Source organism: Pogona vitticeps, chromosome 4 (assembly GCF_051106095.1).
Source record: "Pogona vitticeps strain Pit_001003342236 chromosome 4, PviZW2.1, whole genome shotgun sequence".
Lineage (NCBI taxonomy): Eukaryota > Metazoa > Chordata > Lepidosauria > Squamata > Agamidae > Pogona > Pogona vitticeps.
The window spans coordinates 78,578,125-78,605,660 of NC_135786.1; the positions used below are offsets into that span (position 1 = coordinate 78,578,125).

At 41.2% G+C, this 27,536-nt stretch overlaps 2 protein-coding genes across 2 annotated transcripts in view; both read left to right on the plus strand.

Moving 5' to 3' along the window:
* Positions 1-26,581, plus strand: part of LOC110079862 (cystathionine gamma-lyase-like) — an 84,591-nt gene extending 58,010 nt beyond the window's left edge. The window contains exon 12 of the mRNA XM_078392979.1: positions 26,075-26,581. Coding sequence (XP_078249105.1) covers positions 26,075-26,101 — 27 coding nt within the window. The 3' untranslated portion in view covers positions 26,102-26,581. The remainder of the gene's footprint in view (positions 1-26,074) is intronic.
* LOC110079859 (cystathionine gamma-lyase) lies at positions 337-27,233 on the plus strand. The gene is made up of 12 exons (XM_072997802.2): positions 337-697; positions 6,094-6,175; positions 7,512-7,607; positions 12,108-12,217; positions 13,805-13,936; positions 17,161-17,218; positions 18,877-18,954; positions 20,566-20,718; positions 21,689-21,810; positions 23,866-23,918; positions 24,819-24,957; positions 26,075-27,233. Exons 1-12 carry the CDS (start codon positions 527-529, stop codon positions 26,099-26,101), a joined length of 1,221 nt encoding a protein of 406 aa, XP_072853903.2. The 5' UTR covers positions 337-526; the 3' UTR covers positions 26,102-27,233.
* The last annotated feature ends 303 nt before the right edge of the window (positions 27,234-27,536 follow it).

A 27,536-nucleotide genomic window follows, 5' to 3' on the forward strand; every position in this document is an offset into this window, starting at 1 on the left:
CGCTCCCTTCGCCGGCCCGAACCCCCCCCCCCGGCATGAGGCCACGCCGCCCCGGAGGCGGCGATCTTCACGGGGAGGGAGGCTGGGTGCTCGGAGGGAACCGAGGCGGCCGGATCTGCGCGGCGGCGGGCGGCGTCTCCCTCCAAGGACAGCCAGGCGCAGCCGCCCCGCCCGCGCCACCCGGCCGGCCCGACCTCAGGACACGACCGGGGCTGGGACGCGACGCGCCTTTGCGGCGCACCAATGAGAGGCCTCGGCCGGCACAGGAGGGGGGGCCGGATCGGCCCGGCCAGCCAACCCGCGCCGAGCTGGCCCGCCTTAACCGGGGCAGCTGTCCCTGCCAGCCAGAGGGCGAAAGCCGGCGGAGCAGCAATCCGTCCAGAGATTGCGCCAGCCTCAGCTTTACTCCCGCTCCTGCTCCTGCCGCCGCGGACCCGACGTGGCCGCATCCGCCGGGCTTCCTAGCGACCGAGAGGGAAGCAGGCACCTGCCGCCGCCGCCGCCGCCGCCGCGAGGATCCCCCACCATGGAAGGCGCTCCAGCGGAGCCGAGGCGCGGGTTCTTGCCGCCCTTCCGGCACTTCGCCACCCAGGCCATCCACGTGGGGCAGGAGCCCGAACAATGGAACTCCCTGGCCGTGGTGCCCCCCATCTCGCTCGCGACCACCTTCAAGCAGCACGCGCCGGGGAAGCACAGCGTGAGTGACAGGCAGGCAGGCAAGGAGGGAGGGAGGGAGGGAGAAGGGGCTGAAGGGGACGCGGATGGAGAGACACCCCGGAGAGGAGGGCGGGCGGGAGGGAAGAGGCGCTGGTGGAAATGGGGGAGACCCCCCTCTGTCCTTCTCTCCACTCGCTGGCTTCCCTTAAACACCCCCGTTGACACCCCCTCATCCTTCCCGTTCTCCAGCTTGGGCACATTCCTGCAGTCTTCCCAAAGAGCAGGACCCGCATCTCGGAGCAGTTCCCTCCTCTTTTCCAGTGCCCCCAGTCAGGCTGTCTTCCCAGTGTATGCTTATTTTCATGAATGAATGAATCAGTGAGTTAAACGGGAGTCCCGGTTCCCCCTTGAGCATGAGGCGCACAAATGGCTCCCCTGCTCCCCTCAGTAACCTCATGACAAGGGTGGGAGGCTGGTCCTTCTGAGAGGAAGGGAGAGAGAGTGACCGGCCCAGAGTCACTCCGGGGGAATTTCTCCTCACCTTGTGGACTATAAGTGGGAGACCCCAAATCCAGCCCTCTAGCATTCAACTGACTGGTTCAGTCTGGTTACCAGCCCTGCTACTCTGTCGGACTTCTGTGTGCTTGCAAGGTCATTCTTTATCTCCCAGTGAACCCACTTTTTCTTGCTCTTTCCTGATCTCTGAAGTGAGATACATAAATCAAGAAATCCTGGAATAAGTGGATTGCAAACAGATTTAGGATGCTTTCCAATAGGAGTTTTTCTAAAAAATATTGTACAGTCATCATAACGCTTTCCTGGAATCCAATAAGTTTTGTCATTAACTGTTTGCAGACTTTCTACCTTCCCCCCATTACACACACACACACACACACACACACACACACACACACACACACACACACACACACACACACACACACACACACACACACACACACACACACACACACACACACACACACACACACACACACACACACACACACAGAGAGAGAGAGAGAGAGAGAGAGAGAGAGAGAGAGAGAGAGAGAGAGTCAAGGAGGGAATGGGAGCAGGAAGTATGTTTTGGTGGGTAGTATTGCCTGTAGGATCTGCCTGTCTAGGAGTATTCTTTCAATTGCTAGGCAAATAAGCCTCTGGGAGTGGTGCATAGGTCAAATATGTTGACCCTATTTGCTCCACTGTATGTTCCATGAGCATAATTTTGACAGAGCTGTGGAAGTGCAGCAGAAAGATCTGCAGCCCATTTGTAAGGATCAGTTATGCTTAAAGACATTATTGATGTCACTTCCCCCCCCCTGTTACTCTGAGCCTTGTGCGAAGCAAAAGTCACATGGAGATTCTAAGGGCCAAACTAGACAGCCCTGTATTTTGTTTTTCAAACATCACCATGCCAGTGTCTTGGTGGAGTTTGAACAAGGTTAGCTCTTTCCTCCTACACTGAAGTCTTGGTGAAAATTGTCTCCACTCCAGAGCACAAGTTCTAACAATTGTTTTTCAAAAAATGAGACAGATGCATGAAATGCATATAAGCATTTTAATTTTTCCACATTGTTTGACTCCAAAAAATCATTTAGGAGGTGAAAGAATGCAGCCTGTAAAAAAGGTGAAATGCTCACCCGTCATTTTTTTTCTCTGTGTGACATTCAGACATTGTGCCTTTCTTGCTATGTTTTTTTTTAAAAGACCTCTAGTAGCACATCCTGTTAAATAGGAAGTTGAAGATTGCTTTCATATGTACAATCAGGTTAGTGTGCCCAGTTCTGCCTTAGATCGGGGTCATCTCTCCACCACCTAGTCTCTGATCCATTGTTAATTCCAGAATGCTGCCTCCCAAAAGCCTCCATTGGCACCAGTGAAGATTCCCAGCTCCTTTTACCCTCACAAAAGTGGGCAAATTTTGAAACAGAAATGGCTATGGGGAGGAAATGCTTACATCTAATGATTTCAGTTTGGATTGGTTTGGCACACACTTCCCCAAGTGGAAAGAAGAAAGTAATCTTAAATTAACTGTTATGTCTGTAATGTAGCATGTAGGAATTATACTGCCAGGCTTTCGCATGTGAATTGATTTTTAATGTACCGTACTTAGGATGAGGAGGAACCAATAAGATAGGAAGCAAATGATGTTTGCGAAGCTCCATTTTTTATGAACTGAATGGTTTGATCCTCATTTCCTAGTACATCAGTACCATTATTTGTTATATATTTGTATGGTTCCTATTTCAATAGTAATCATGTGCCTTCAATTAAATTCTTACTTATGGTGACCCTTTTTAACATTTTCTAAGTAGAGGGTACTCAAAAGTGGTTTACCATTCCCTTCTTCTGGGGACGCATTGGGTCTGTGCAGCTTGTTAAAGGCCACACAGGCTGGCTCTGCCCACAGTAAGTACAGTGGAGAACTCAACCTCTGGCTTCACAGACAGATTCCTAAACCACTGAGCTATCCAACCAGCTCCTGTTCCAATTTTAGAAAGATTATAATTCCACAGTTCAATTACTCATTTTCTGACTCAGGAAGACAATAACATTATGGCTATTATTTGCTTCTTTCAATTGTATATATTTCAATTTTATACACACACACACATGTATGTATATATGTGTATGTATATATGTGTGTGTGTATGTATATGTATGTATGTATGTGTGTGTGTGTGTGTGTGTGTGTGTGTGTGTGCGCATGCATGTACACAGAGAGAGAGAGAGATACAGTTAAGTTACAGTAAAGTTATTGGTGTATGATTTAAAAAATAACCTTTTAAAGTCTGCATTGAGAGGGGTGGAGGGTGGACTTGATTGCCTTGTAGGCCCCTTCCAACTTTTCTATGATTCTATGAAGTTTAATTTAAAAATACAACAACAACAGCAAAATTGCATCTCTCCAACACGTCGTGCAACTCCATTACTGAATTTCTCATATTATAATAGCTCTGAGTAACTCTGAGGCTGTCAGGAAATGCTCAGTCATTTTAACTCAGCAGGCTCTAATGAGCAGGACACAAGAAACCTGCCTGGCTACCTTGTCCTTGTGATGATACAATGCAAAATAGAAATTGCATAAGCAAGTGGGCAGCTTTCCAAAGTGTTCTGTGACTCATGATATAGTTTGAGTTGAAAAAGCCCTTAAATGCCATGGCACTTCCTGTTCATTAATACGTGAAAAAGTTAACACTGGCAAAAGTCTTGTGGCTCCCTGAACATGTTTTGCTATTGTGGATTAATGCCACAATACTAAGTCTGTTAGCCTTCAAGGTTGCACATAATTCTGTACTAGTTTTGCTTCAGCATGCTGACACGGCTGCTTCTTCGTTAATGTTCACCAATATACTTAATACTTTACTAGTTCAACTGTGAAACTTTAGACCAGCAGGAGTAATTAACTTACAAAACAGGAGGGGGTGGGTTTGGAAATTTTCTGTGACTTATTTGATCTGAACATTGTATGAAAAATCTTGTTTCCAAAAAGAGCCGAATTCTTTCATTTCCTACCCTGGCCACTACACTGATTGGGTTTGAGCCTTCCTTTGTCCTGTTTGCAGCCTATTTTTTGGGACTCGCAAGTCATCAGATGTGAAGCAAGAAGTGACTGGAGTGTGTATGGTTACAGGGCAACAGAGCAACACCCCTGCACGGCTGAAGAGCAGCCATGAGTCCCAAGAGCCCTTTGAAGTGTTTAGAATAGTAATTCTTCTTGTCAGAGAAGGCAGGTGGCTGGAGCAAATCAACTGAGTGCACTCTCTGTGAATCTCTGAGTCATCATTCAGTCTAAAGCCTCTTCCGTTGTTCCCTCCATTTTTCCTTTGACCCTGTCAAATTAATTTCCGCCTTCCTCTTCGTCTCAGCCCATGAGATCCATGTATCTGGATCGGCTTCCTAGAAGGCATACAGTCGTACTGGGGATCTAAGTCTCAGCTCTGCACCTTACGTCTCCTCAGCTGTGCTTACCAGCCCCCTGCTCTTCTTCCGTTTCCTCCTTGACATCAGAACTCAACCTGAGGTGCAAAGCAGGAGTGCTGCATACAGCTCTGTTTGCCTCCACGTGCCTCCTGCTGGCTGACAGTACAAACCGAAGGGCTGTGCTCTCGCACGGCTTCATTCATGGAATTTGATGGCAAGGAGGGGGCGAGCTTAAAAGGTTCTGAAAAGTAAACCTATGAAAAGTCGTCTGGAACCCTGTCACATTTTCCTGCCACTTCTGCAGAGCTTTCCCTTAGAAGAAACAAAACAAACCCAAAGTAAAAAATAGCCCAGCAAGGATGCTGCATAACTGTTGTGATGAGGAGCTCTCCGAAGACTGAAACTTGAACCTTTGGATCGCAATTCAAAGACTTCTTGTGCATTTGTTGTCCTCGGTTTCTCCTGCCTCCACGTTTTAGCTCCATGAGAATTAGAGTTTTTGCAGTTTTTGTATCTATTAGAATGGTTATGGTCATGGTGGGGGAAGCAGTCTTTGGCATCTCACTTATATTGTTAGTCCAGCATACATTACTTACAGGCCTGAGCAGAACCTTGGAGCTCCTCCTTCCTTCCCCCTTTCCTTGCCATTTATGTCTTGGTTTAGTTTTACCTTTTTCCCACTATCATGGTAATCAGTGTCTGAAGAAAACTCATGTTGTCACCCATGATGCATGTTGGTATTGTGTGTGTTTATTTATGGCTCAATAGTATATTCAGACAGTACTGCATTTCACGACAAATGCTTAGTGTTGACTTGTTGCACAACCTGACTTTGAATCCTTAAAAGACATCTGTTAATTGGTAAATTCCTAACTCAAACTTTGTTGGTTTAAAGCAGTGCTAGTTTGCAAAATCTAATTTGGCATTACAATTTCTGTTCCTTTGTCTTGAAGCCAAAGACGAATAGAAGGAAATGAAGTATATAAAAACATGTTGAATATTCTGCAACATTTTCTGCAATGTTGAGGTTTAGCAGCTTGCTTTATTTATTTTTCCATTAACAAAAGCAATTAAAAGGTGAAAACGTGACATCCCTGCCTGATTTTAAATCTGATTTGACATCTCCTCTTTCACCTTATCTGTTATCAGGCTTCCAGTATTAAGTATTATAGTTCCTTGATTTCATTGATAACTCTATTGTTACAGGGTTATATTTTATTGTGTTGAAAACCACCCAGCATAGTGCATAGCAATTACAGGGCAGCATATAAATTAATGAAATAAGTCTTAAAAATAGATGTTCATGATTCCTAATTTCATGATCAGTAGCAGATTTTGTATTTCCCTGGTAAAACTCCAAATACAATTTTTTTGCGACTGGAGCTGTTTGTAAGTTGAAATGTTCGTAAGTAGGGATGTTCATAAGTTGAGGCACCACTGTAAATCTGAGTAGTTACACTCAGTTTCATCCAGTTTTGATAAAGTTATAGAACTTTGTCTCTTTTATAGGGCTTTGAATATAGTCGTTGTGGAAATCCTACTCGCGATTGCTTGGAAAAAGCTGTAGCAGCATTGGATGGCGCTAAGTACTGTAAGTTATCAAAGTTTTGTCTTTGGTCCATGATGTATATATCATCTTCAGTCTGTAGGAAGTTTATTAGAAAACAACTGTGTAGGTTTATAATAAATCTGATCTTGGCGTTATGCTTTGCAGTGACATAATTACATCGTTTTGTTTAATAAGTTTTTTAAAAACTTCACTAGAATGTTTGTTTCTGGCATTGGTACATTTGAGAGCTCCAATTTGCAAGTGCAGCATATGTAGATTTTAAAACACTGCATATGGTATAAGCATTTCCAAAGAGGTAGCCTTGTTCTTGTAACTAACACTGTGGACAAGAAGCTACCATTTGGACAGAATATAAAGAGGCAGAATGGTTTCCTATAAGCAATGGTGTTGGACAAAGGTGCATTTTATCCCTTTATCTGTTCAATCTACATGCAGAACACATCATAGAGAAAGCCGGACTCGATTCCAGTGAAGACTGGTGAAAGAAACATTGATAATTTAAGATATACAGATGATACCATATTGCTGGCGGAAAGCAGCAATGACTTGAACCAATTTTTAGTGAAAATGAAAGAAGAAAGTGCCAAAGCAGGACTGCATTTGAATGTTAAGAAGACAAAAATCATGACTACATAACGTAATTGTACAATTTTAACATTGACAATGAAGAAATTGAAATAGTTAGAGATTTTGTATATCCTGGTTCAGTCATCAATCCAATAGTGAGATGCACTGGCTCTCTAAACAAAGTCACAGGCTTGAGTTTTTAATTGCTGGGCAGGGTAGCTGTGGACAGGACATTTTAGAGATCACTCATTCATGAGGTGCCATAAGTCTGAGGCACTTGATCTAACATTACAATAGCAAGCGTCTTATTAGTTTGTCTCAGCATGGTGGCAATATTAATGTAGGGAGAAAAAGCAAGATCAAAATATTGTGGCACTTTAAAAACGGACAGTGTGAACTTTTGTAGCTCAACATCTACTTCCTCCTGATCCATGAAAGCTCGCACTGCAGATTAGTAAATTTTATAAAAATGTTCCATCCCCCCCCCCAATTTTCTTCCACCCCACTTTTCCCTTTCATTTTGCCAGAGTAATATCATAACTGAGTGCAACTCGACAGTATAGTTTTGTAGGACAGGAGTAAAAATTTTTCTTTTAGATAGAAACATTGTGTTGACTTTTGGCTCAAAGTCTTTGAAAGTAATACTAATCACATCATTCAGTTATCTTGTGAATATGTACACGTTCAACTGAGCCAGGTTCTGCCCCATGCATGCTTGCCAAAATATACTGAAAAAGTAGATTGTTCATTTAATCTCATTTGTGTTTCTCTCTCTCTTTTCCCTTTTTAGGTTTAGCATATGCATCTGGGTTAGCAGCGACTCTGAACATTGCACATCTGCTGAAGGCAGGAGATACTATTATTTGCATAGATGATGTATATGGAGGTGAGTGCTATTCTTGTGTATAGTTGATCTTAAGTGTCCTGGATGTAATCTTGTGGGTTGCAGTCCAGAAGGCATGTAAGTATATATTTAACCTGAGTTTGCATATTTGTGTTTATTATTGAGAGTGACACAACAGGTCAACCTAGGTGGCATGTTCGTATTTCCTCAAAAGCAATGTTTTTTAATCTTGGGCAGTAGACACTTCAAGCTATGACCCACTGTTGTGGTGATGGTTATCTATGAATCAGCACTGAGTCTCACTAAATTCACTGTCTCTATATTTTCTTTTCCAAATTGTTTGGATAACTTATAAAGCTATAATTATAAACCCTTAGTAAGATAGATATAATTAGTTATTTCGAAAGCTGACTCTAATTGATCTTACAGTTTGTTTGGCAACAAGTATTCATTGGTCCCTCTTTACACATGAACAAGCACTGTAACTTGCACACAATTACGCAAAGAGTTTTACTTAAACTCTTTGTTTGCTGTTACATTTGAACTGGTGAACTATGTTTTGTATTTGCCCTTCGAGCTCAGATTGAAGATGGTTTGTCATTCTGATTTAGAGAATAAGGATAAGACATAATTTTTTTCATTCAGCATCCTTGAAATCAGAAATGTTATTAGAAAAGAATGCAAAAAGACAATTTCTGCGCTAAAAAGGTAATAAAAAGCAGTGGAAGAAATTGTAAAGGACAGATGAGAAGCAAAACTAAAATTTAAAAAATTGGTTATATTTGAAAAATGGTGCTGGAGGATTGCCTATAAGTACCCTGGACCCCCTTGGAAATAAAAAGAAGGGAGTCCTAGATCAAATCAAACCTGAACTATCTATGGAAACAAAAAAGGGGACTGTCCTACTTTGGGCAGTCAGGAAAAAGTGAGATTCCTTAGAAAAGACAATTATGTTGGGAAAAGTTGGACGCATGAGGAAAAGAGGAAGACCAAATATGAGATAGATTTACTCCCTCCCTTAAGGAAGCCACAAGCTTTACAAGAAATGAGCAGGGCTGTTAAGGACAGGATATTTTGGAGATCGCTCATTCATAGGGGCGCCCTAAGTCAGATGGAAGTAACAACAATAAGTGGTTTGTATTAAAGAAGAAATGCAATGCCTTTGATGCTATTGTACCACCAGACAAAGCAAAAGAAAACAAACCCTTCCATTAGCAGTTAATTCACCACATCTCCTCATTTTTTGTATTGAATTCATCCTTGAGTTTGGAGCCACTGGGCTACTTATTCATCTATGCTTCACCCTTTTTCTTCTAGACGTTTCTGTTCCAAATGCTCTCTAGGTGTGCCAGGAATTGGACCCATTGTAGCAGAACGCTTAGCAATTATTGTAAGCCGCCCAGAGACCTCTGGGTAGAGTGGGCGGCATATAATTTCAATAAATAAATAAATAAATAAATTTTTGCATGACATCCTTTATTTGCAATTAAGATGAGTTTGTCCCTTTGGAAATCGAGTAACTGCTGGGCTGGGTCCAGATTTATCTGCAAACAACTGGGCTGGTTTCAGCACACTTTCCTTCCCTCTTTTTCTTCCTAGGGCAGCCTCTCAAATGTAAAAATAGCTCAGAGCACAGAGAGCCCTGCTGTGTGGGATGAGCTACAGTGCAGTGGGAGAGGGAACCCCATATTTAGGTGGAGGTCCCTTCAGTGAGTGTAGTCTTTCTGTCCACCGTGGGCAGATCTTTGATCCAACACACTAGTTGAAGTCAGTAGTTAATGACTATTAGAGGAGGCCCTTTGAATCAATGGAATTTACAGAGGAGTTGACTCATCAAATCCCCACTGTTTCAGGGGGGCTACCTTACTTGCAGCTCACTACTGGATTTCAGCCACTGTGCTTAATTTTCAGACAACTAGAACAATAATTCGAGAGAGCTAAACACTGATTAAAACATATTGCCTTCATAATAAAGTTTGACTTTGCTGAACTTTGCCCTTTCTCTCTAAAAACTAATACTGTACCTCATATATAATAAACTAAGGTTATAGCCCTTTTCTGTATCATTTCACTCTTATTTTCTTTTAAGATCTCTGTGCTGCCCTGTTTTCTGCCCTTCCAGGCCAGCAGCCAAGAATGGCTTTCGGGGATAAGCAAAACAGATATCGGTTTACCCTAGCTCCCAGCTGGGTAGCCAAATAACATGTCCCAGCACGGCTGTCGAGGGATTGGGGATTCCTTCTGAAACTTAGCTTAGCATGGTGTTTTCCATGCATAAGTTTCCAGACTGTAGAAGACACAGGAATTGCTTTATCACGGTTGTTCTTGTTGTTATTGAAAGGATGAAATCAGTTACCAGATTTCTAGTTTGGTAGCATGAGAAATTTTTAGAATTGGTATTTTTAGAATTAATACACTGCACATTACTCATGAGTAATGACTAATATAACACCTTAACGTGTTTCCCCTAACATTATTTTTTTTTTAAAAAAATGAATATAGCTCCAAATGCTTTCCAAAACTAGTGTTTATGAAATAACAAATAAATATTACTCACTCAGAAGTTGTCAGGTTAACATTATTTATTTTATTTTATTTCTGTACTCCCCATCTAGCAACCCAGGCCACTCTGGGCAGTTTATACAATACCATAAAATAAAGTATAAAGACAAACAATACAGGAGTGGACAATAAAATAAAATAATCAATACAATATCGACACATGAAAATAATAGCAATAGAACATTAAAATAAAATAAAGAAAGCATAGTGGAAGTTGAACATTAGTGAAGTCTGGTTATTTTAGCGCTGTTGTATCAGATGTTGTAGAGTCCGGAAAGGGCTGTCTAAATAGAAATGTTTTTAATAATCGCTTAAAGGTTCCCAATGAAGGCGCTAGGCAAATATCAGGCAGGAAAGCATTCCACAGTTGCAGGGCTACTGCCGAGAAGGCCTGGTTTCTGGTTACTGTTTTCTGGGCCTCTCTTAGGTTCAAAACTCTCAGCTGTCCAGCCTGTGAAGATCTTACAGAAGGGGCAGATCTGGTCAGAAGGAGGCGTTCTGCCACATGAGATCCCAAACCATTTAGGGCTTTGTATGTTAACACCATTACCTTGAAATTGGTACAGAAACGAACAGGTAACCAGTGCAGGGTGGCCGGGGGGTGGGGAAGATATCTTGGTGTCTTCTCACCCCACTTAGTAGTCTGGCGACTGAGTTCTGGACCTGCTGAAGTCTCCATGACAGCACTAAGGGCAGCCCCATGTGGAGAGCATTGCAGTCTAATCCTGAGAATACTACTGTCTGGACCAGGGTGGTGAGGGACCTCGTGTCATGCAGCTGAGTGATCCACCTTAGTCTGAAATAGCCGATGTGGACCACAGACACTCTCTGAGATGTCATTGATAGCTCTGGGTCCAGAGGTAGGCCCAAGCTGTGCACCTCATCCTTCATGGCAAGAGAAACCCCGCCCCCCAAGAAAGGGAGGCACCCAGATCGAAGACACTAGGGGCCCCCACCCACAGGATTTCCACTTTGTCTGGGTTCAGCCTCAGTCTGTTGTTCTTCATCCATCCCAGCACAGTGTCCAGGCAGTGCTCAAGGGATGGGACAGCATCCACTGCAGAAGGTTGGGAGGAGAGATCCTTGCTTTTAACAGCAAGGCGTATCGTTACTTCTATCATGATACAGTACTTCCATGCTCTTGGAAAATCTTCAGAGTATTAAATTCAGTGACAGAAATGGGAATTTATCTCCTAAATTCTCACATTAAGTAGTTTAACAGTGCAATTTCGTAAGGATCTACTCAGAAGTAAACCATAGACTTCAGTGTAACATACTCTCAGTTGAGCATCCATAAGATTGCAGCTTCAGAAACAAATGTTCATGCAGGGTATGGTTGCTGAAACCAAGGTGATACTGAGAAGATGATGAAAGGACTTTCAGCACACCAGTTGCAATCTGAAAAGAAAAAATAATTAGCTGGGAATAAGTCCAAATATTGAATCTCAGACTGTTCATAGACAAAGCAGGTGCTCCAGCCTGAAGCCCTTTTTCATGTTGGGCAAAGCTGATAGCCTCCATATTTTTAAGTCAAAAGGCAAGATACAAATATTTTAACAAATGCATATTTAGCAGCGGTAGTTACTCTGCTGTCCTGGTTAGTTGGAAATAAGATCCACGGAAACCAGCTAGGCTTTCTACCAGTACTATTGTCAGTTTACAGAAAGAATTCAAGCATTATTTGGTATCATGTGTGTACCGTGGGTTCTAAAAGAATGAAGCAGTGAGTTCAGCCATGAATTTCTACTCAGCCATGAATTTCTCTGCTTACCTTCACCATTTTCTCTCAGCCAGGCAGGCCTCACAGGATTCTTATAAGGTTGAAGTGGGGAAGAAAAAAAGTCATTTACAATGCCTTAAGCTCACTGGGAGAAAGTCAGGAGATATATTTGTCCTCTCATTCACTGGATTTTCTAAAATTTATGAAATGAATGTGTGATGCAGATCATTAAAACTGATTACCGTATCTTTGTATCCTAGGTACAAATAGGTATTTCCGAAAGATAGCATCAGACATGGGTCTGAAAACTGTTTTTGTCGATTGTACCAAGCCGGAATGCCTTGAGGCAGCTATCACACCAGAGACCAAGGTAACAGAGGAATGCTCCTTGAAGAGTGAATGTTATTTTCTCTTAAACCCTGCTCAGTGCACAACAGTGTTGGAAGTATTCTTATTTTGCTGTAGCTATCCAAAGCAAAAGTGCAGGTGAGAGCCTTAGGTGTGCACATCTCATTTTCGATGGGCTGCTTAGGAAGAAGTCCCACATGACTACATGTTGTGGAGGTGGAATATCTCATTTTCTGGCCAATATCTAACATCAGTTTGCCAATGTGGGCACTTATCATGTAAGTGGAGTGCATTAATGTGTCAAGATAATCAAAGTTATAGAATTGTTCCAGGCGGAGCATGCTAGGAATTGGGGCAGGAGATCATTCCAAAACTTTTGGAAAATGGAATCATAAAATGATTTCTTATGATTGCTTGGGGGGATTTTCATTGGAATTCATAACACTAGTGAACAAATAATGCTGCATAGGTCCTTCATTTCAAAGGAGGAAGGGAGCCTTCCTGTGTTGTATTGTCAAAGGTCTCTGAGGGCTCTAGGCAAGGGACTTTCAGTAACTTAAATTTCCCATTAAAGACCTTCTGAAAGAGACTTTCCACCTCTTTGACATATTTTAATGGAGCACAGCTCATCAAATAAAAAGTCACTTGGGTCTTCTGGAAGGGAAGAAGGGGCTCCCCCCCCCCCCCCCGCACAGAGGCAAGGCTCTGTAATGCTGGAGGCTGTTCTCTTTAAGCAGCAACTGCAGCGGCCACGGGAATCTCAACCCCTGAATGAGATTCAACAGCAGTCATCAGCAACAGGACCATCAGCGATGGTGTGGCTCCAGTGGTGCGGCTTGCCCATTCCAGTGCAACCATCTCGGGTTTAGTTATTCTGGCTAGAGAGGTTTTCTGGGACAGTCCTAGCAATCTAAGGCTAGTGCCTTCATTTTGGAGCTGTTCAGGTAAGGCAAGAAAGGATACATTCCTTCCCGTGGCCTTCCCACAGAAATGAGCAAAAAGGCTTCATCATTCAGTGGACGCTAACCTTGAGTAGGTAACTGGTTTCCCATTCAGTTGAGGAATATCCAACACCAATAGATAGGGCAATTAAAAAGGGACATCAGTGATCTTCTCTTTGGACGTACAGCTAAAGGGATGTAATGTTTTGAAGGGTTTCAGACACAAAGATTGATCAAAGCTACTTTCATGTGGGAAGACTTAAGATGCTGCTCATACATTTAGAAGCAAACAAGGGACCATCCCTTCCCATTGGTTACAGAACTAGCCATCTGTCCTGCATTCCAAAATTTCATCCTTCCATAAATTCATTCTGTGTGATCTAGTCATAGATCTGAGTGACTGGGGTCAATGCTGAAACTTTAGCCTCATAGGATTACAAGTCTGGCAGTCGATTTCCATGGGACCTCTGGTGAGAACCCATATGAAATAACAAAATCTGTGTGTATCATGGAAGACAGATTCAAATTTGCAATTTAGTGTTTCCTAAAATTTGTAATTTAGTGCTGGAGGAAGGAAAAGGAGGAATGTATGATGTTTTTGGTGATGTTGTCAAATAATATGTTTATGTCATTTTATAACTTTCTCTTTTCCATCTTTGTCTTCTCAGCTCGTATGGATTGAAACTCCCACAAATCCAATGCTCAAAGTTGTTGACATTCAAGCATGTGCCAAAGTTGTCCATAAACATGAAGGACTTATTTTAGCAGTGGATAACACCTTTATGTCTGCTTATTTCCAGGTGAGCTAATTCAGAACTGTCCTGGAACTGCTGGTAAAATCTCTCTCTCTCTCTCTCTCTCTCTCTCTCTCTCTCTCTCTCTCTTTCTCTCTCTCTCTCTCTCTCTCTCTCTCTCTGTGTGTGTGTGTGTGTGTGTGTGTGTGTGTGTGTGTGTGTGTGAGAGAGAGAGAGAGAGAGAGAGAGAGAAAGAATTTCTATCATGGAGCATATATGCAAGTGGATGCTGCCAAATCCAACAGCACAGAGCCGTTCAGTTTGAGTGAAAATATCATTAGAACAAAGGAAAGAGGCCTCAGCTAGTTTTGGTAGCCCTGTTCAGCTGTTCATAAAAGGAAGTGGGGAGCAACTTGTCTGCACAGAAAAACCATATCTCATTATGGGTTACCATCCCACATAATATTTCATAATATTATGTTCCATTTTATTCCAATAAAGCAAACTCTGTCTGTATTCATCAGATAGTGAAGAAGTTGCATTTGCACAAGATAAGTTTATTACCTTTTTCCGTGTAATTTATTTAAGGTTAAAGATGTCTGGTAATCCATCTCGCTATTACAGTATTTCTTATAAGGCTGTGCACAGAAAGACAAGTTATATTGCAATAAATCAGTGATCCTGCAGTGATACAGAGAAGCTGTATTAACTGTGATTAACTGTACCCTGTTATGTTACTGATATTAATAAGCAATGAGATTTGGCCATTAATGGCCCCAATTAGTTTCAGAGTGCCAGAAACTAGATTTATTTCCTGGAGCCTAGAAAACACTGGGCCAGCACCATAGTATAACACACAATGTTATAAGATTGTGGCAAGGGTTTTTCAGCACTTGCAAGTGTGGGATTTGGAACTCTGGGCTTCCAAAATGATCAGTTTCATCAGTTGGGTGTAACAGTTTTATTTTTCCATCATGGGGCTCAATTCGCATTGTCTACATGACTAGCAAATAAAATAACACTGGCAGGGCTTAAAAGGCACAGTATTGTTTCAGGGTAAAGGCATCAATCCTTCGCTCACCTTTGTACAGTGAAGCTGCAATCACAAATGCACTTATTGGAGAGTGCCCTCCGCTAGAGAAAATGGACCTTCCCTCTGAGTAAGGATGCACGGGACTGTGCAAATGCTGAGTTTTAAGTATTAAGGTGCAGAGTCTGTAATTTGTTAACTTATTGGAAAACAGGAACAGATGTCATGTTCAATTATAGTGTTGCACTGAGAAAGCCCCAGCAGAAGAGAAGGGCAGTAAAATGGAAGGGCCTTAATTCCATGGTATTAGAATTCTGACAATAGTGTAGGCCTATAATCTAGCCCGTTCTCCCAAAGTAATCCCCAGTGAACAAACATTCCTAGCCAATTAGCCTATATAATAGAGGTAAACAATGTCCAGTGATCCAAATTGCTGTTTGCCAGAAGCAAAGAGGAGAAAATATGCTTTGATGGTTAAAGTATTTCTAGCGAAAGAATGTGTTAATTAAAATGCAACAGAACAGCCCATAATGACTCAATAACAGTTTATTTTGCGTTCATTCTCTATTAAAATTCAGGGGAAAAGGAAACACGAGTGACAGCAACAGTCTGTATTTTGTAACATCTGTTTCTTTCCCACCCCAGCGCTTATTAATGTATTCATCAGTTGTCTCCAAAAGATATACCAGAGCATGTCCATTTTATTAATAATCCATATCAGGCCCTGGCAACAGGTCCAGATAACACTATCATGAGGTGATTTCCTCCCTAAACCCTTTGGGTTTCCTGTGGTGCAATGTTTATTTATTTATTTAAAATATTTTTGCCCCGTCTTTCTCCATGAAAAGGACCGAAAGTGACTTACAACCTTGCAAGACAACATTGCAAGTTGAAAACAATGAGTATATAATGGCATGAGTCTACATCAATAAACATGAGTCTACATCAGTAAAAGGCAATATTTAAACCCAAGAACAATGAGGACAAAGAGGCAGTTTACATCATTGAAAGGCAATATTAAAGCTCAGAACATTAAGTATAGAAAAGCAATACGTTTTGGGGAAGATTTCCCCTGTGATAAGATTTGTGTGTGTGTTCTGTGCTGTCAAGTCAGAATCGACATAGAAACCCTAATAGGTCTTTCAAAATAAGTAAGATACAATGGACCCTCGACTTACAAAGGGTACCTAGTTATGAAAATTTCAAGGTATGAAAAGCTCCGGCCGCAAAATTTTAGTTCGATTTGTGGCCGGAGCTTCGACCTACAAAAGACGGAAAGGGCGGGAAATTCAAAGCCGCCCCCGCTGCCCTCTGCCTTCTGTCCCCCCCAAGTTTGTTTGCTGGAGCCCATGTTTTTCCTTTAGCAGAGGACTGCGTAAGCTTAAATGAAGAGCCTTGGATTATATCCCTCAATAAAATATGAAACTGAAAGGCTGAGCTCTCATCTTGCAAAGCCCTTGTCCATAAGGTGAAATTTAATATCGCATCACACAAGCAGTCTTGTGCTCATATTATGATACTCTGCTCTGCATCTCCCCAGATCCACCCCAACTGTGCTCTGGGTTGGTCCTCCAACCATATAGAGCTGATTGTTAGGGCACTTGAAAAGTTTCAGAGGAGGTGACAAATCCTCCCTCTCATCTTGCTGCTATTGATGTAAACTATTCCACCTGCTGGATTAGATCACTGGATTCCATCATAAGAATTTGGTTCCCCCTTGTTTTGTTCCAAGAATGTGGTTCCTCCTTTCCCCCTCTGCATCCCATACTCTATTTCTCTGCTCCACCTTAAGGCAAGATTTTTTATTGCTTATGTGCATTAGCTACAGCTAGGAAAGTGTTAGTGAGACTTATGGAGGCTTTCCTATATACCCCACTCATGTAACCTCTTCACAGCAGAAATTGCTGTCATACTGGGATTTCCAGGGATGCATAAAATTCCTTAGGACCCATGAGCCAAAATCCTGTTGTATGACATAAGCAAAGCCATAAGTTGCATTCCATTCCTCATTGATAAATAAAAAGCTCCCAGTAGGATTCTCAGGGGTGCTCTTGCACACACATCAAACAAGTGTGTACACACAACCCTGAGAATCATAGTAGGGGCTCTTTATTTACTGGTGAGGAACAGATTGAAAATTATAAACTTGTTTACATTACACAACAAGATTTCAGCCATTCTATAATTCCTGTTGTTTCTCTCAATGGAAAACAAAATGAGTCCTTTCCAGCTTGACATGTGTTATTTTTTTCTCTTATAGAGACCTTTGGCTTTAGGAGCAGACATCTGTATGTATTCAGCAACTAAATATATGAATGGTAAGTGTCTAATATATAAAATATGTGCACTTATGCTGATATTGTAACCAGCAGTCAAAGTTCCTTTACATCTTGCAGTATATTATTCCTTTTACTTTTAATGTTTATTTTCTTCATGCCAATTTGAAAAAAGAAAAATTGTTTTTCCAGTGACATTCATAAACATATAATTCCCTTCCCTTTCTCCCACCATAAGACATGTACACAGGAAGATTAGTGTCCAGAATATGTACAAAAAGATTATTGACCTTGCCCTAAAGTCATGCATGTCCTCGGTCCCACCCTAGTGTCTATGCGTTAATTGACATTTTCAAGAAAAAGGTTTATGTAATTACTTAGCAGATAGAACGAAATCTTAAAAGGTGTTTACAATATTTGTTATTAGGAATATACAGTCATTCATCCTTGATCTTCTTTTGTACAGTGAGTTGATAGCCCTAAATGTACTTGTTAGGGAGTAAATCCCTCTAGACAAAATAAGGTTTAATTCTTAGCCAGAATATATAGACATACAGTGGTGCCTCGCATAACGAGCGCACTGTTTAACGATGAATCCGCATAGCGATGCGGATTTTGCTATCGCTAATGTGATCACATACCGATGTTTTATCGCATTGCGATGGGGGAACAGCTGTTTGGCGGTTCCAAAATGGCTGCCGGAACACCCAAAATGGCCGCCGGAATACCCAAAATGGCCGCCGGAACACCCAAAATGGCCACCGGAACACCCAAAATGGCCACCGGAACATGGGGGAACATCGCAGAACGGTGAGTTTTGGACCCATTTGGGTTTCTCTGTTCCATTTAGCGAAGTTTCCCCATAGCGAAGGTTAATCCGGAACGGATTAACCTCGCTATGCGGGGCACCACTGTATACATAGAAATGTACAATATGGGATGGGGAGTGGACCCAGATTGTGCAGTTTCAAAACTTCTGGAAAGTCTCAGGACATAGAGGCCAGCATACACAGGCTTTTCCTTCCAGATGTCCAGACTTTGGAAAAACCCCAGTTAGCCTCTGAAGGGCACAAGGTGGGGAAGGGCTAACATAAAGCACATACATAATAATGTCAATTTTTTTCTGAATTATGGTGAGCTTTCAAGGGTTTTGCAGGTGTAAAACACTCAGAAAACAGTTTGTTTGTTGGTTGGTTGGTTCTTTCTTTTGTGGATGGTCTGGGAAAACGCTTTGTCAGAAACCTCACAGGTGAAAAGGTATGTAACCCCAGCAGCTACTCATGCACCAATTGATATGTGGCTCCTCTCTTGGGAGACACCCTGGGGATTCAAACTCCCAGCTCTTGGTTCAATAACCAGGTGCTCTAATCCACTGAGCTAACCAGCTCACATATGATGCCAAATTTTAAAACTTATTTCTAAAGAAGCAGCTGTGTTCATTTCTTTCAGCATGTTGACCAAAGAAAAGGAGTCAGGGAGGGAAAAAGAAAAAAAACATTGCAGCAGTTTAAAAAACTAACAATTTTATTTCAGATTTATTTTAAATTTACAGTAACTAGATGTTTAAAAGCAGATTTAACATTATGGCATAAGGAATGTAGAGGCATAAGAACAGAACAAATACAAAAAGAGTTTCCTTGTTTTCCACCTATGTAAGCAAACAGCCATTTTCTTCCTCATTGGCCTCTTTGTGTTTTCAGGTCACAGTGATGTTGTAATGGGACTAGTTTCAATAAATGATGATGCTCTCCATGAGAAACTTAGATTCTTACAATACGGTGAGTTAAACATATAAACTGTTTAAATTCTGAAATTTTTAAGCTGTCTTTTTCAACATCCCAGTTATAGAGCTGTTGCTTAATTAATCCTTTTTTATTGGTATGATTGGAGTATAGCAAGTGTACTTGTTTGACCCATAAATCTCAGAATCCTCCAGCCGTCATGACTAATGTCCTTATTGGCTAGAGGGTTCTCAGAGTCAAAAAAGAACTTTTCAGATCTTTGGATTTGCTTTTGGACTTATGTCATGGGCAAACCTGTGTTTCTATGAGGATTTTAAAAAAACACCTTAGTGGCTACGGTGGAAGTTGGAGGTGGAAGAAAGAGAACCACATAGCTAGCTTAAGGTTCTTTCAGGGGAAAGGGAGATTAAAATGTAACCTGTGATGATTATTGTGATGGAGCTGAAGCAGTGTGGGATATGTAGTCAGAGAAATGTAAAATGGAGTCAGACAGGTTCTGTGTGAAGAACCTGTCTGACTCCATTTCTAAGTGGTGTGAGAGTGTTTTTCTGAAGACTGGTACAGCATGATTCGTGATAAGCTGAAGGTCAAACAAAGAGGCCCCCGAAAAGACTCAACATTCTGAGCTAATTGGAGAAGAGATAATACACCTGGATCTTCATGGGAATTGAGGGTGGAGGAAGGTGTTCCGTCCCCTTGAGGCTAACTGGTTAACAGCCATGAAGCGTCAAGAAGAAGGGAGGAGTTTGAGAATGTAGAAAAAGGTGGAAGGAGAAGTGGGTTTTAGAGCTTAGCTACAAGATAACTGATTTCTGAAAGATCTGAGAGATGATGATTCTTTCTGGAATATGTTATGTATTTGGATGAGTATATAATTGCCCAGAAGTAGGTGCGGTTTGCCGACCTTAGCCCAGTTTAGTAGAGTTTCTTATTTTAATGAGGATTAGTTATTTTATTTAACTGTAATCTTTAAACATGTACTTTATGCTAAAGCTTGAGCAATATAAACTGATTCTATGAAACTATTTTTCTAATAAAAATAATTATAAAAATTCTTACAAAGGACTGGTCTCCTGAACAGCAGGGTCTGGCTAAATCCAGGAGAGTGGAGAGGGCCACAAACTAGCTGTCATTAAGAGTCCTACCTAACTGAGCTGTTGTGAATTCTAAAGAATTACAAACCCCATGTTTCAGTATTTGCAGAGTGCTGCACGAAGTAAAGTACTTGTTTAAGGTCAGACTTGTTCAAGGTACTTACGCTATGCACTGCTGAGGTCTTAGGACTTGCCTCAGTGCAAAGGTGGTAGGTAAGTGGCCTGTGGAACTCTCTGACTGAGCGCAAAGCGGTCCTTAGGGAGGCTTGTGCACCACAATTATGACTGAAGAATATTCTTGCATATGGAGTGACGGGTAGTTGCTGTGCTGTTTTCCTAGATTAGATCCAGGTGGGTTGGTCTCAGAATACCACCACCACAATGCTATAACTTACTTTTCTGAATTAAGCCTTTGCTTAGGTTTGCTATTTTGTTCTTCTTCTGGAGATCTGGATATATCTTGACAGTGATGCAGAACTGTCATGCTCAGATCCTGTTTATACTTGACTTGGCCATTTAGTGAAGAGGGTGATTTCTGTGCTTTGCTTTGCAGCCATTGGAGCAGTTCCATCACCGTTCGACTGTTATCTTTGCAATCGTGGTCTAAAGACATTGGCAATCCGCATGAAACAACATTTCCAGAATGCCCTAGCTGTTGCCCAGTTCCTTGAATCAGATCCTAGAGTGGAAAAAGTTATCTTCCCTGGTATGTGAGTTAACAGTTGCTAAAGTAATCCGGAACCAAAAAAGAAGGGGTGGAGGGAGGCTGACTTGGGTCCATCCTGTCTTCATTTTTTAAAAAAACAATGAGAAGCAGTCATTTCTAAGCTCAGCTTAGGTGTGTGTATATAAATCCAGTTACTAGTGCTAACGAGGTTAGACCCATTGAATTAACTGCATTTACATGATAGGCTAACTTTCCATTCAGCAATTGATTGAGCTGGCCAGGGCAATTAGGTTCAAGCCTTGAGCTACATATGTCTGTGGCCAAGCCCTCATCTGCAGCCAGCTTTGGGTGCAGATGAAGGCTTGTGAATGGTGTCTTCCATGCCCTTTTCTGTGCCACGGGCCTTTCTAACCCATAATTATTCCAGCATTTTTTCTTGCCTTGGTAACACACATGACTCCAAGGTAATGCTTTTTATACCTGATCTTAGTCTAAGGCGTTTGTATTTAGAAAATGAGATTGGGCTGCCTCTCTGAAACCCCCCCCCCCCCACGGAGACACTTCTGCCCCCTGTGCCTTCACTGGGTATATCTATAAAAAAGGGGATGGCTGCTAATTGGTGAATGTATGGGATGTTGAGGGGTAGCGTCAAGAAGGGAGCACAGTGTCAGGAGTCAGGCCAGAAAGATGGCCTCACTCCCCTGTGAGTGTGTAGGAAAGCTTGATATATGTAGACTGTGTGAAAAAGGCCACCTATTACCAACCCCAAACCCAAGGATATTAAGCTTGTAATCAGAACCCTTGCTTACTTTTCATTCTGCCAAATTGGCTTGTGGAACGGATTCACTTAAGGTATTTCTGCTGGCCAATGAATGCCTGTTTTATTTGCATCTTTAGTTAGCCTGTTTGTATGTGTGACTGTGTGCGCATATTCATGTGTACATGTGTATGTGTGTGTTCAAGTAAAACTAGAAGTCAAGCCTTCTGTAAAACGTGTGGCTCATTTCAGGTTTGCCATCACACCCGCAATTTGAGCTGGTGAAGCGTCAGTGCACAGGCTGCCCGGGAATGGTTTCCTTTTACATTAAAGGGAATGTTGAAACTGCCTCCACATTTCTCAAAAGCTTGAAGGTAAAAACATCTGAATGTAAATGCATGCAGGGCCTGTTGAAGACAAACAGCACCACCTGGCGACCTGGTCAGGGTTTGCTGCCAAAAGAAGCAGGAAGTTGCTTCTTTCTTTCCCTGCAGAGCCCCGGGGTGTGTGTGGGTATCTTTTCTAGGAAGTCCCTGCATGCAATGTAAATAAGCACATGTGGTTGTGGGAAGCAGCGCTAAGGACAGAGAAGAAAAAGGGTGCATCAGAATTAATTGAAATGCATATTTTGGACAACTCATGCTTGCCCAAAAGCCATTGAGCGTCACTTGGTTGCACCTACACTCATCATCTCCTGTAATTACGAATGGGAGCTTTTGCTGAAGTAATGTTGGCATCCTGTGTTTCAGATGCCTGACATGAGATATGCTTTGAGTCTGAAAACTTTGCCTGATCAGCACAGATCACAAGAAAAGTCTTTTCCCTTCACTACATCTGTGTAGTCATTTTCCGATAAATTAAATGTTTTGTTTCTTTGGATTTTGCTTGACATGCTTGCATGGTAATGAACAAAGGCGTATTCCTGCTCCCAAGCCATCACTGTGGATAAAGCCATCTGACACACAGAGAAGCATAGATATTTGTCCCGTGTTATAAACCGCCCCATGCCAAGGGCTTGGGGTAAATAATTGAGGTTTTATGACTAAATCCACATCTTGCCCTAATTCTGTTCCCTGGAGTTATGCATTAGAAACCCACTTAGTAAGAGTATCTCAGATTCTGACTTTGGAATGTTTCTGGGCTGGGGATGAGGCACAATAAAACCAGGGTGTGCCATCCACTCTTGGGGTGGTACTTGTGGGAACGGCTGAACAGAGAGAATTTAGGGGGGAAAAATTTCACAGCAGAGGGTAACACCTGAATATCTCTCTGTAGTTCCCCTTGCCTTCTCAATCACAGCATAGAGCTGGCAAATCTGAAACATTATGTTCTTATACATGCAGAGTCCATGGTCGATAGGATTTTGTAGACTAGGGCTGTCAGCGATAATGCTGTACCACAGAGGTTCCCAACCTTGGCTTTTCCAGGTGTTCTTGAGCTGAAACTCCCAGAAGCCTCCACCACTATCTGTGCTGGCTGAGGTTTCTGGGAGTTGCAGTCGAAATACACTTGGGTTACTCAAGGTTGGGAACCAATGCTGTACCAGTTCAGTCTAATTCTGTAGCCACTAGTCAGGGGGACAATAATGAAAACCAATTGTGATATTTGTTGATTATTGCTGATTTGTCGGATATTTATCCCTTCCTATTTGTGAGATCCAGAGAGGCCAACAAGTATAAAGGGATGAATGTACACCTTTTATATTTTTCCGTTCTGTAGCCACAACTAGCTCTGCTCAGCCCAGTTTTCTTTGCTTAGTGGTAGACATCAGGTTTCCCCCCTCTCCCCACTATTCCCTTCTCATGAAGAAAAAAAATCTTCTCTGACACTTAAAACACAAGTATGTGTCATCTTAAATAAGGCTACACTTCATTGTTTAGTAGGTTTCAGAGTTTTGCAGTGTATTCTTTCAAGACAGATAAGCTACCTAGCACATCTTGCTGATTTTGGTCCAGTTTGCAGATCACAGTAAGCCAAAGGTCTGAAGAGAGCTGCTTATTGTTGGCAAGCAAATATGCTAGTACATATTGCTCATTCACCTCCACTTACCTCCTCCTGCCAGTGCTAAACAAGCAAAGGGCTCCAGCCTGTGGGAGGTAAACAAACCACAGATCCTCAACCTATTGCTTATTTATTGTGAAATTGAGGCTAAGAATTCTAGCTTGGTGCTCCCTAAGAAAGCTGGAATTGTAAACTGCTGTTACTCTGTCAAATAGTTTCTCACTGAAATAATTTCTTTTAAAAACAACAACACTATGCCAAAATAATTCCTCTTTTTTTCTGATCCCGTGTTCAGGTAGGGGTGTCTTCCCATTGATTTCTTTGGGTTTAATCACACTTATTTCTGCATAGACTCAGTTGCAGGTTTTCAGATGGAAAAATAAACAAATCTTTGTTTGAATATAATACTTTGTACTTCTTTTCTCTAGCTTTTTGCCCTGGCTGAAAGTCTGGGAGGATATGAAAGCCTGGCTGAGCATCCGTAAGTGAAGTTTATCTGAAACCACTGTTCATGTAGTGTAGGCAAGAAAACATGAAACACAGACATGCATCTCAGTCTTGGCTGTAAGACACTAGTCTGCTGTTTAAACTTTGTACAGATGGGGGCATATTTGGTACAGTCATCTGCACCCAGAATACAGTGAAAAACCTTGATAGTTAATGTATTTTTTAAAAAACCACAGTGAAGATCTATATAAATACTTCGTTAGTTCTAAACTACTCTGATTTGAAGATCCATCCTTTCAAATCAGAAGAGTTTCAAATTATTGTCTGCCTTAGAAAAGAAGTTCCAGCTTTGAAAAATGCCAAGGATAATGAGAATCTTTTACAAAGATGTGTCTTATAGATTGAGTGTTCTCTTGTTAAAAAGTAAGCACAAATGCATTTTGTTCTGTCCAGACTTTGGAATAATTACTATCTTTTGGTTTATAGCTTGATCCACAGTCATCATGGCTACCAGGAGCTACAATCCTAGTTATAATAATAATTATAATAGTAACAAAAGTGCTACTAATGTTTTTCCAAAATAAGGTGAACTTGGCTTTTTAAGAAGTCATTCATATTTTCTTTATTTTAAAAGTAGATTTCCCTTAAAATATCCTTATGCTCTTACAGTGTTAACATTTCTGTAGCAAGAGAAGTTCTCCTTTTTCTGTACTTCTAAAATTTATGCATAATTAGGTGATCAAGCCAAATGGCAGGATACAATTTTTAATGGAAATAAATGGCTTGAAATGAACGTCCAAAAATAAAAATAAATGTACTACAGCACAAGATGTGACTTTGCCTCATTTCTTGCTGTGTTACATCACTAGTACTGGGCTCATCTCATGCTTTCTATTTATACATCTGAAATCCCACCCTATCTGTTCTTTTTCAGGGCTATCATGACTCATGCCTCAGTTCCCAAGGCAGATAGAGAGGCCCTTGGGATCACTGATACACTTATTCGCATGTCTGTTGGGTTAGAAGACTCTGAAGATTTACTAGAAGATTTGTCCCAAGCTTTGAAGGCAGCGGTAAGTCACTTAGCAGTTCAGTAGTTGCCTGTAGGAGAGGATGTGGAATGCGTGGCTTTTCCCACTTTAATTCCCCTGTTGCTTCAGAAATTAGCTTCTGATGAATGCTAAAGTAACGTAACTGTATGGAACATTTTCTCTCCCCCCATATCCATACCTAATAGAGCCTTCACATTTAGCTTCTAGATATGGTTCCCTATGGTGTTTACATATAAAAACAGACAGAAATGCTCAAGAACATCGTGTACACAATACAGGAACCTGTTCCATTTTGAACCCCAGTCAGACTACTTAGCTCAGCATTTTCTCTTCTTACTGGCAGTGGCTCTCCACTGTTTAGGGATTGCACGCCAATTTTTTCCAGCCCTCCTTTGAGATTCAGGTAGGAACGCTGGGATCTTTTGTTCACATAGCACGTTAACCAATAAGCTAAAACCTTTCCTCCTCCTTTCCCACTCTCAACAACCAATAAATTAACCCAAGGTCAGCTTTAAACGGCTGTTGAGTTATTTTGATCTATATGCAAATTCTAACTGCAAAACACAGTTCTGGTAAAGAGAGTAGTAATTTTTGTAATAAGCTTTCACAATTTCTTACTGTATACTTTTATCTCTATGATTATCAGGTAAGCTACTTTTTGGGTTTTGTGAGGTATTAAGCAGTAGCTTTTCAGTGCAGCCTTTAGTGGTCACATCCATGCACACTCATTTGATTCTACACAAATTCCACAGTGTATATTCATGACTAAATAAACAAATGTAATGAGCAAGTTAAATGTAATCCAACAACATACTCATTCAACCAAAATGCCCAAATGCATATATTTGTGAACATACATTCACTTTCTTGCACTGCAGGGAGGGGGGAAAAGCATATTTCCTTGCAAAGCATGCAAAATTGCTTTGAAGCAATTATGCCTTTGTCTGTGCACATCTCTTATTTTCGATAGAATTGCTTCATTATAGGTTTTTTAATGTAGCTGGGGGGGGGGGAAGAGCAGTGGGTCTGAAATCCTGAAAACTTATGTAAACCCATTTTGTGTTATAGGTGGCTTCACTATGAACATTACAGTAATTCAGAGGAAAATAATGTTACTCTTCCTTTTCTCTTGCTGCAGATCCCCGATTACAAAATCCGTAACTAAGAGACAACCTGCAATTGATTCCTGTGCAACTATAAACAATCTGGAAGTTCAGCATCTTGTGAATGTTCTTTGGATTTTATTTCTTGAACACAAAAAATTATGTTTCAATATTTTGAAAGCAACCCAAGGGTGCCTGTTACTCTCCATAGACCACTAATTCAACAAGTGCCTTTACATGTGTAACCCCATCATAGTCATGCAGCAGCTAGCTGTGTTAGTCTGTTGTTACAATTAATGCAAGAAATAGTCATGTAGCACCTGTAAGACAAACTAGTTTTAATTCTTCCCAAGCTTTTGTGGATCTCAGCACGAAGTGTACTTAGTGTTCAGAGGTGTTCTTAGACACATGAAAACTTATGAAAAATAAAAACTAGTGTTACAAGTGCTATAGGACTAACTCCATCATTGTCAGTACTGCTTATTTTACCTCCCAAGCCCACCTTTCTATCCACCATTAGCTGTTGAATGGCCATAATTCATCCTCAGGAATACTACAACAAGTTGTCTCCCAACAATGTTTAAATGAAGTTAATTGCATGATGGTGTAATATAATATATTATAATATAATATAACACCAAGGAGCAGGAAATCTCCAGGTCTCAGTTCACAAGGTGGATTTAGGTAAGTTGTTCTCTCAGCCTCAGTCCCGCCATCTGCAATGTGGGCAACTGCTGCTATGTAGTGCATGTCAATTACTTTGAAGACGTAAGGTACTAAAAAATGCTAGTTGTGTTTAAAAAAATACTGCTGCCGTACCTCCCCTCTCATTGTTTGTACTTGACTCAGAAAATTACTACTTCCCATGGGGAAAAAGTGTTTTTGAGTTGAATTCCTTAAACAGCTGTTGTTTCTTTCTTCTGTGCAATATTGGGAAATGGAACAAAGTCATTTGCATGGCACTATGTGTATTGCATTTTAAAAAATGGATCTTAAATAATTTGCATTTTTTCTGTTTTGAATTATCAAACAATATAGACTGTATCTTTTTAAAATTCATTACATGTCTACGTAATGGGATTCTAGTTTTGAAGAGAAACTCTCTTGTTAGAGTATCTGATTTTAATATGTGAGCAACATTTCTTTCTGCTAATTTGCATTTCTCATAAATTATATAAATTTGGTTGATTTTAATTTCTCATTTCTATAGTGAGTTATTATGAAACAACAAATAAGCAACACTCAGGTGAAAGCTCAAAATCAAATTGACAGATATGCGGCTATCCTGAATGATTGGTCTTGTCAGATTAGATATACTCTACCATTAGCTTCAGTTTGCTGTGGGGAGAGATTGGCCATGAAGATGGCAGCAAGTAGCATCAGGGGTAAAAATGTGCAATTCTTCAGGTGTTCTGGAATTGCAGCGATCAACCCTAACCAATAATGATGGTGGCAGGAGATGCAATCCATCTGCATCTGGTGAGCCACACATTCCCC

Bases quoted from the DNA above. Each gene is read 5' to 3' on its own strand.
- LOC110079859 (XM_072997802.2), top strand. From the start codon at position 527: ATGGAAGGCGCTCCAGCGGAGCCGAGGCGCGGGTTCTTGCCGCCCTTC. The intron at 698-6,093 runs GTGAGTGACAGG...TCTCTTTTATAG, and splicing joins ACGCGCCGGGGAAGCACAGC to GGCTTTGAATATAGTCGTTG. The intron at 13,937-17,160 runs GTGAGCTAATTC...TTTCTCTTATAG, and splicing joins TTATGTCTGCTTATTTCCAG to AGACCTTTGGCTTTAGGAGC.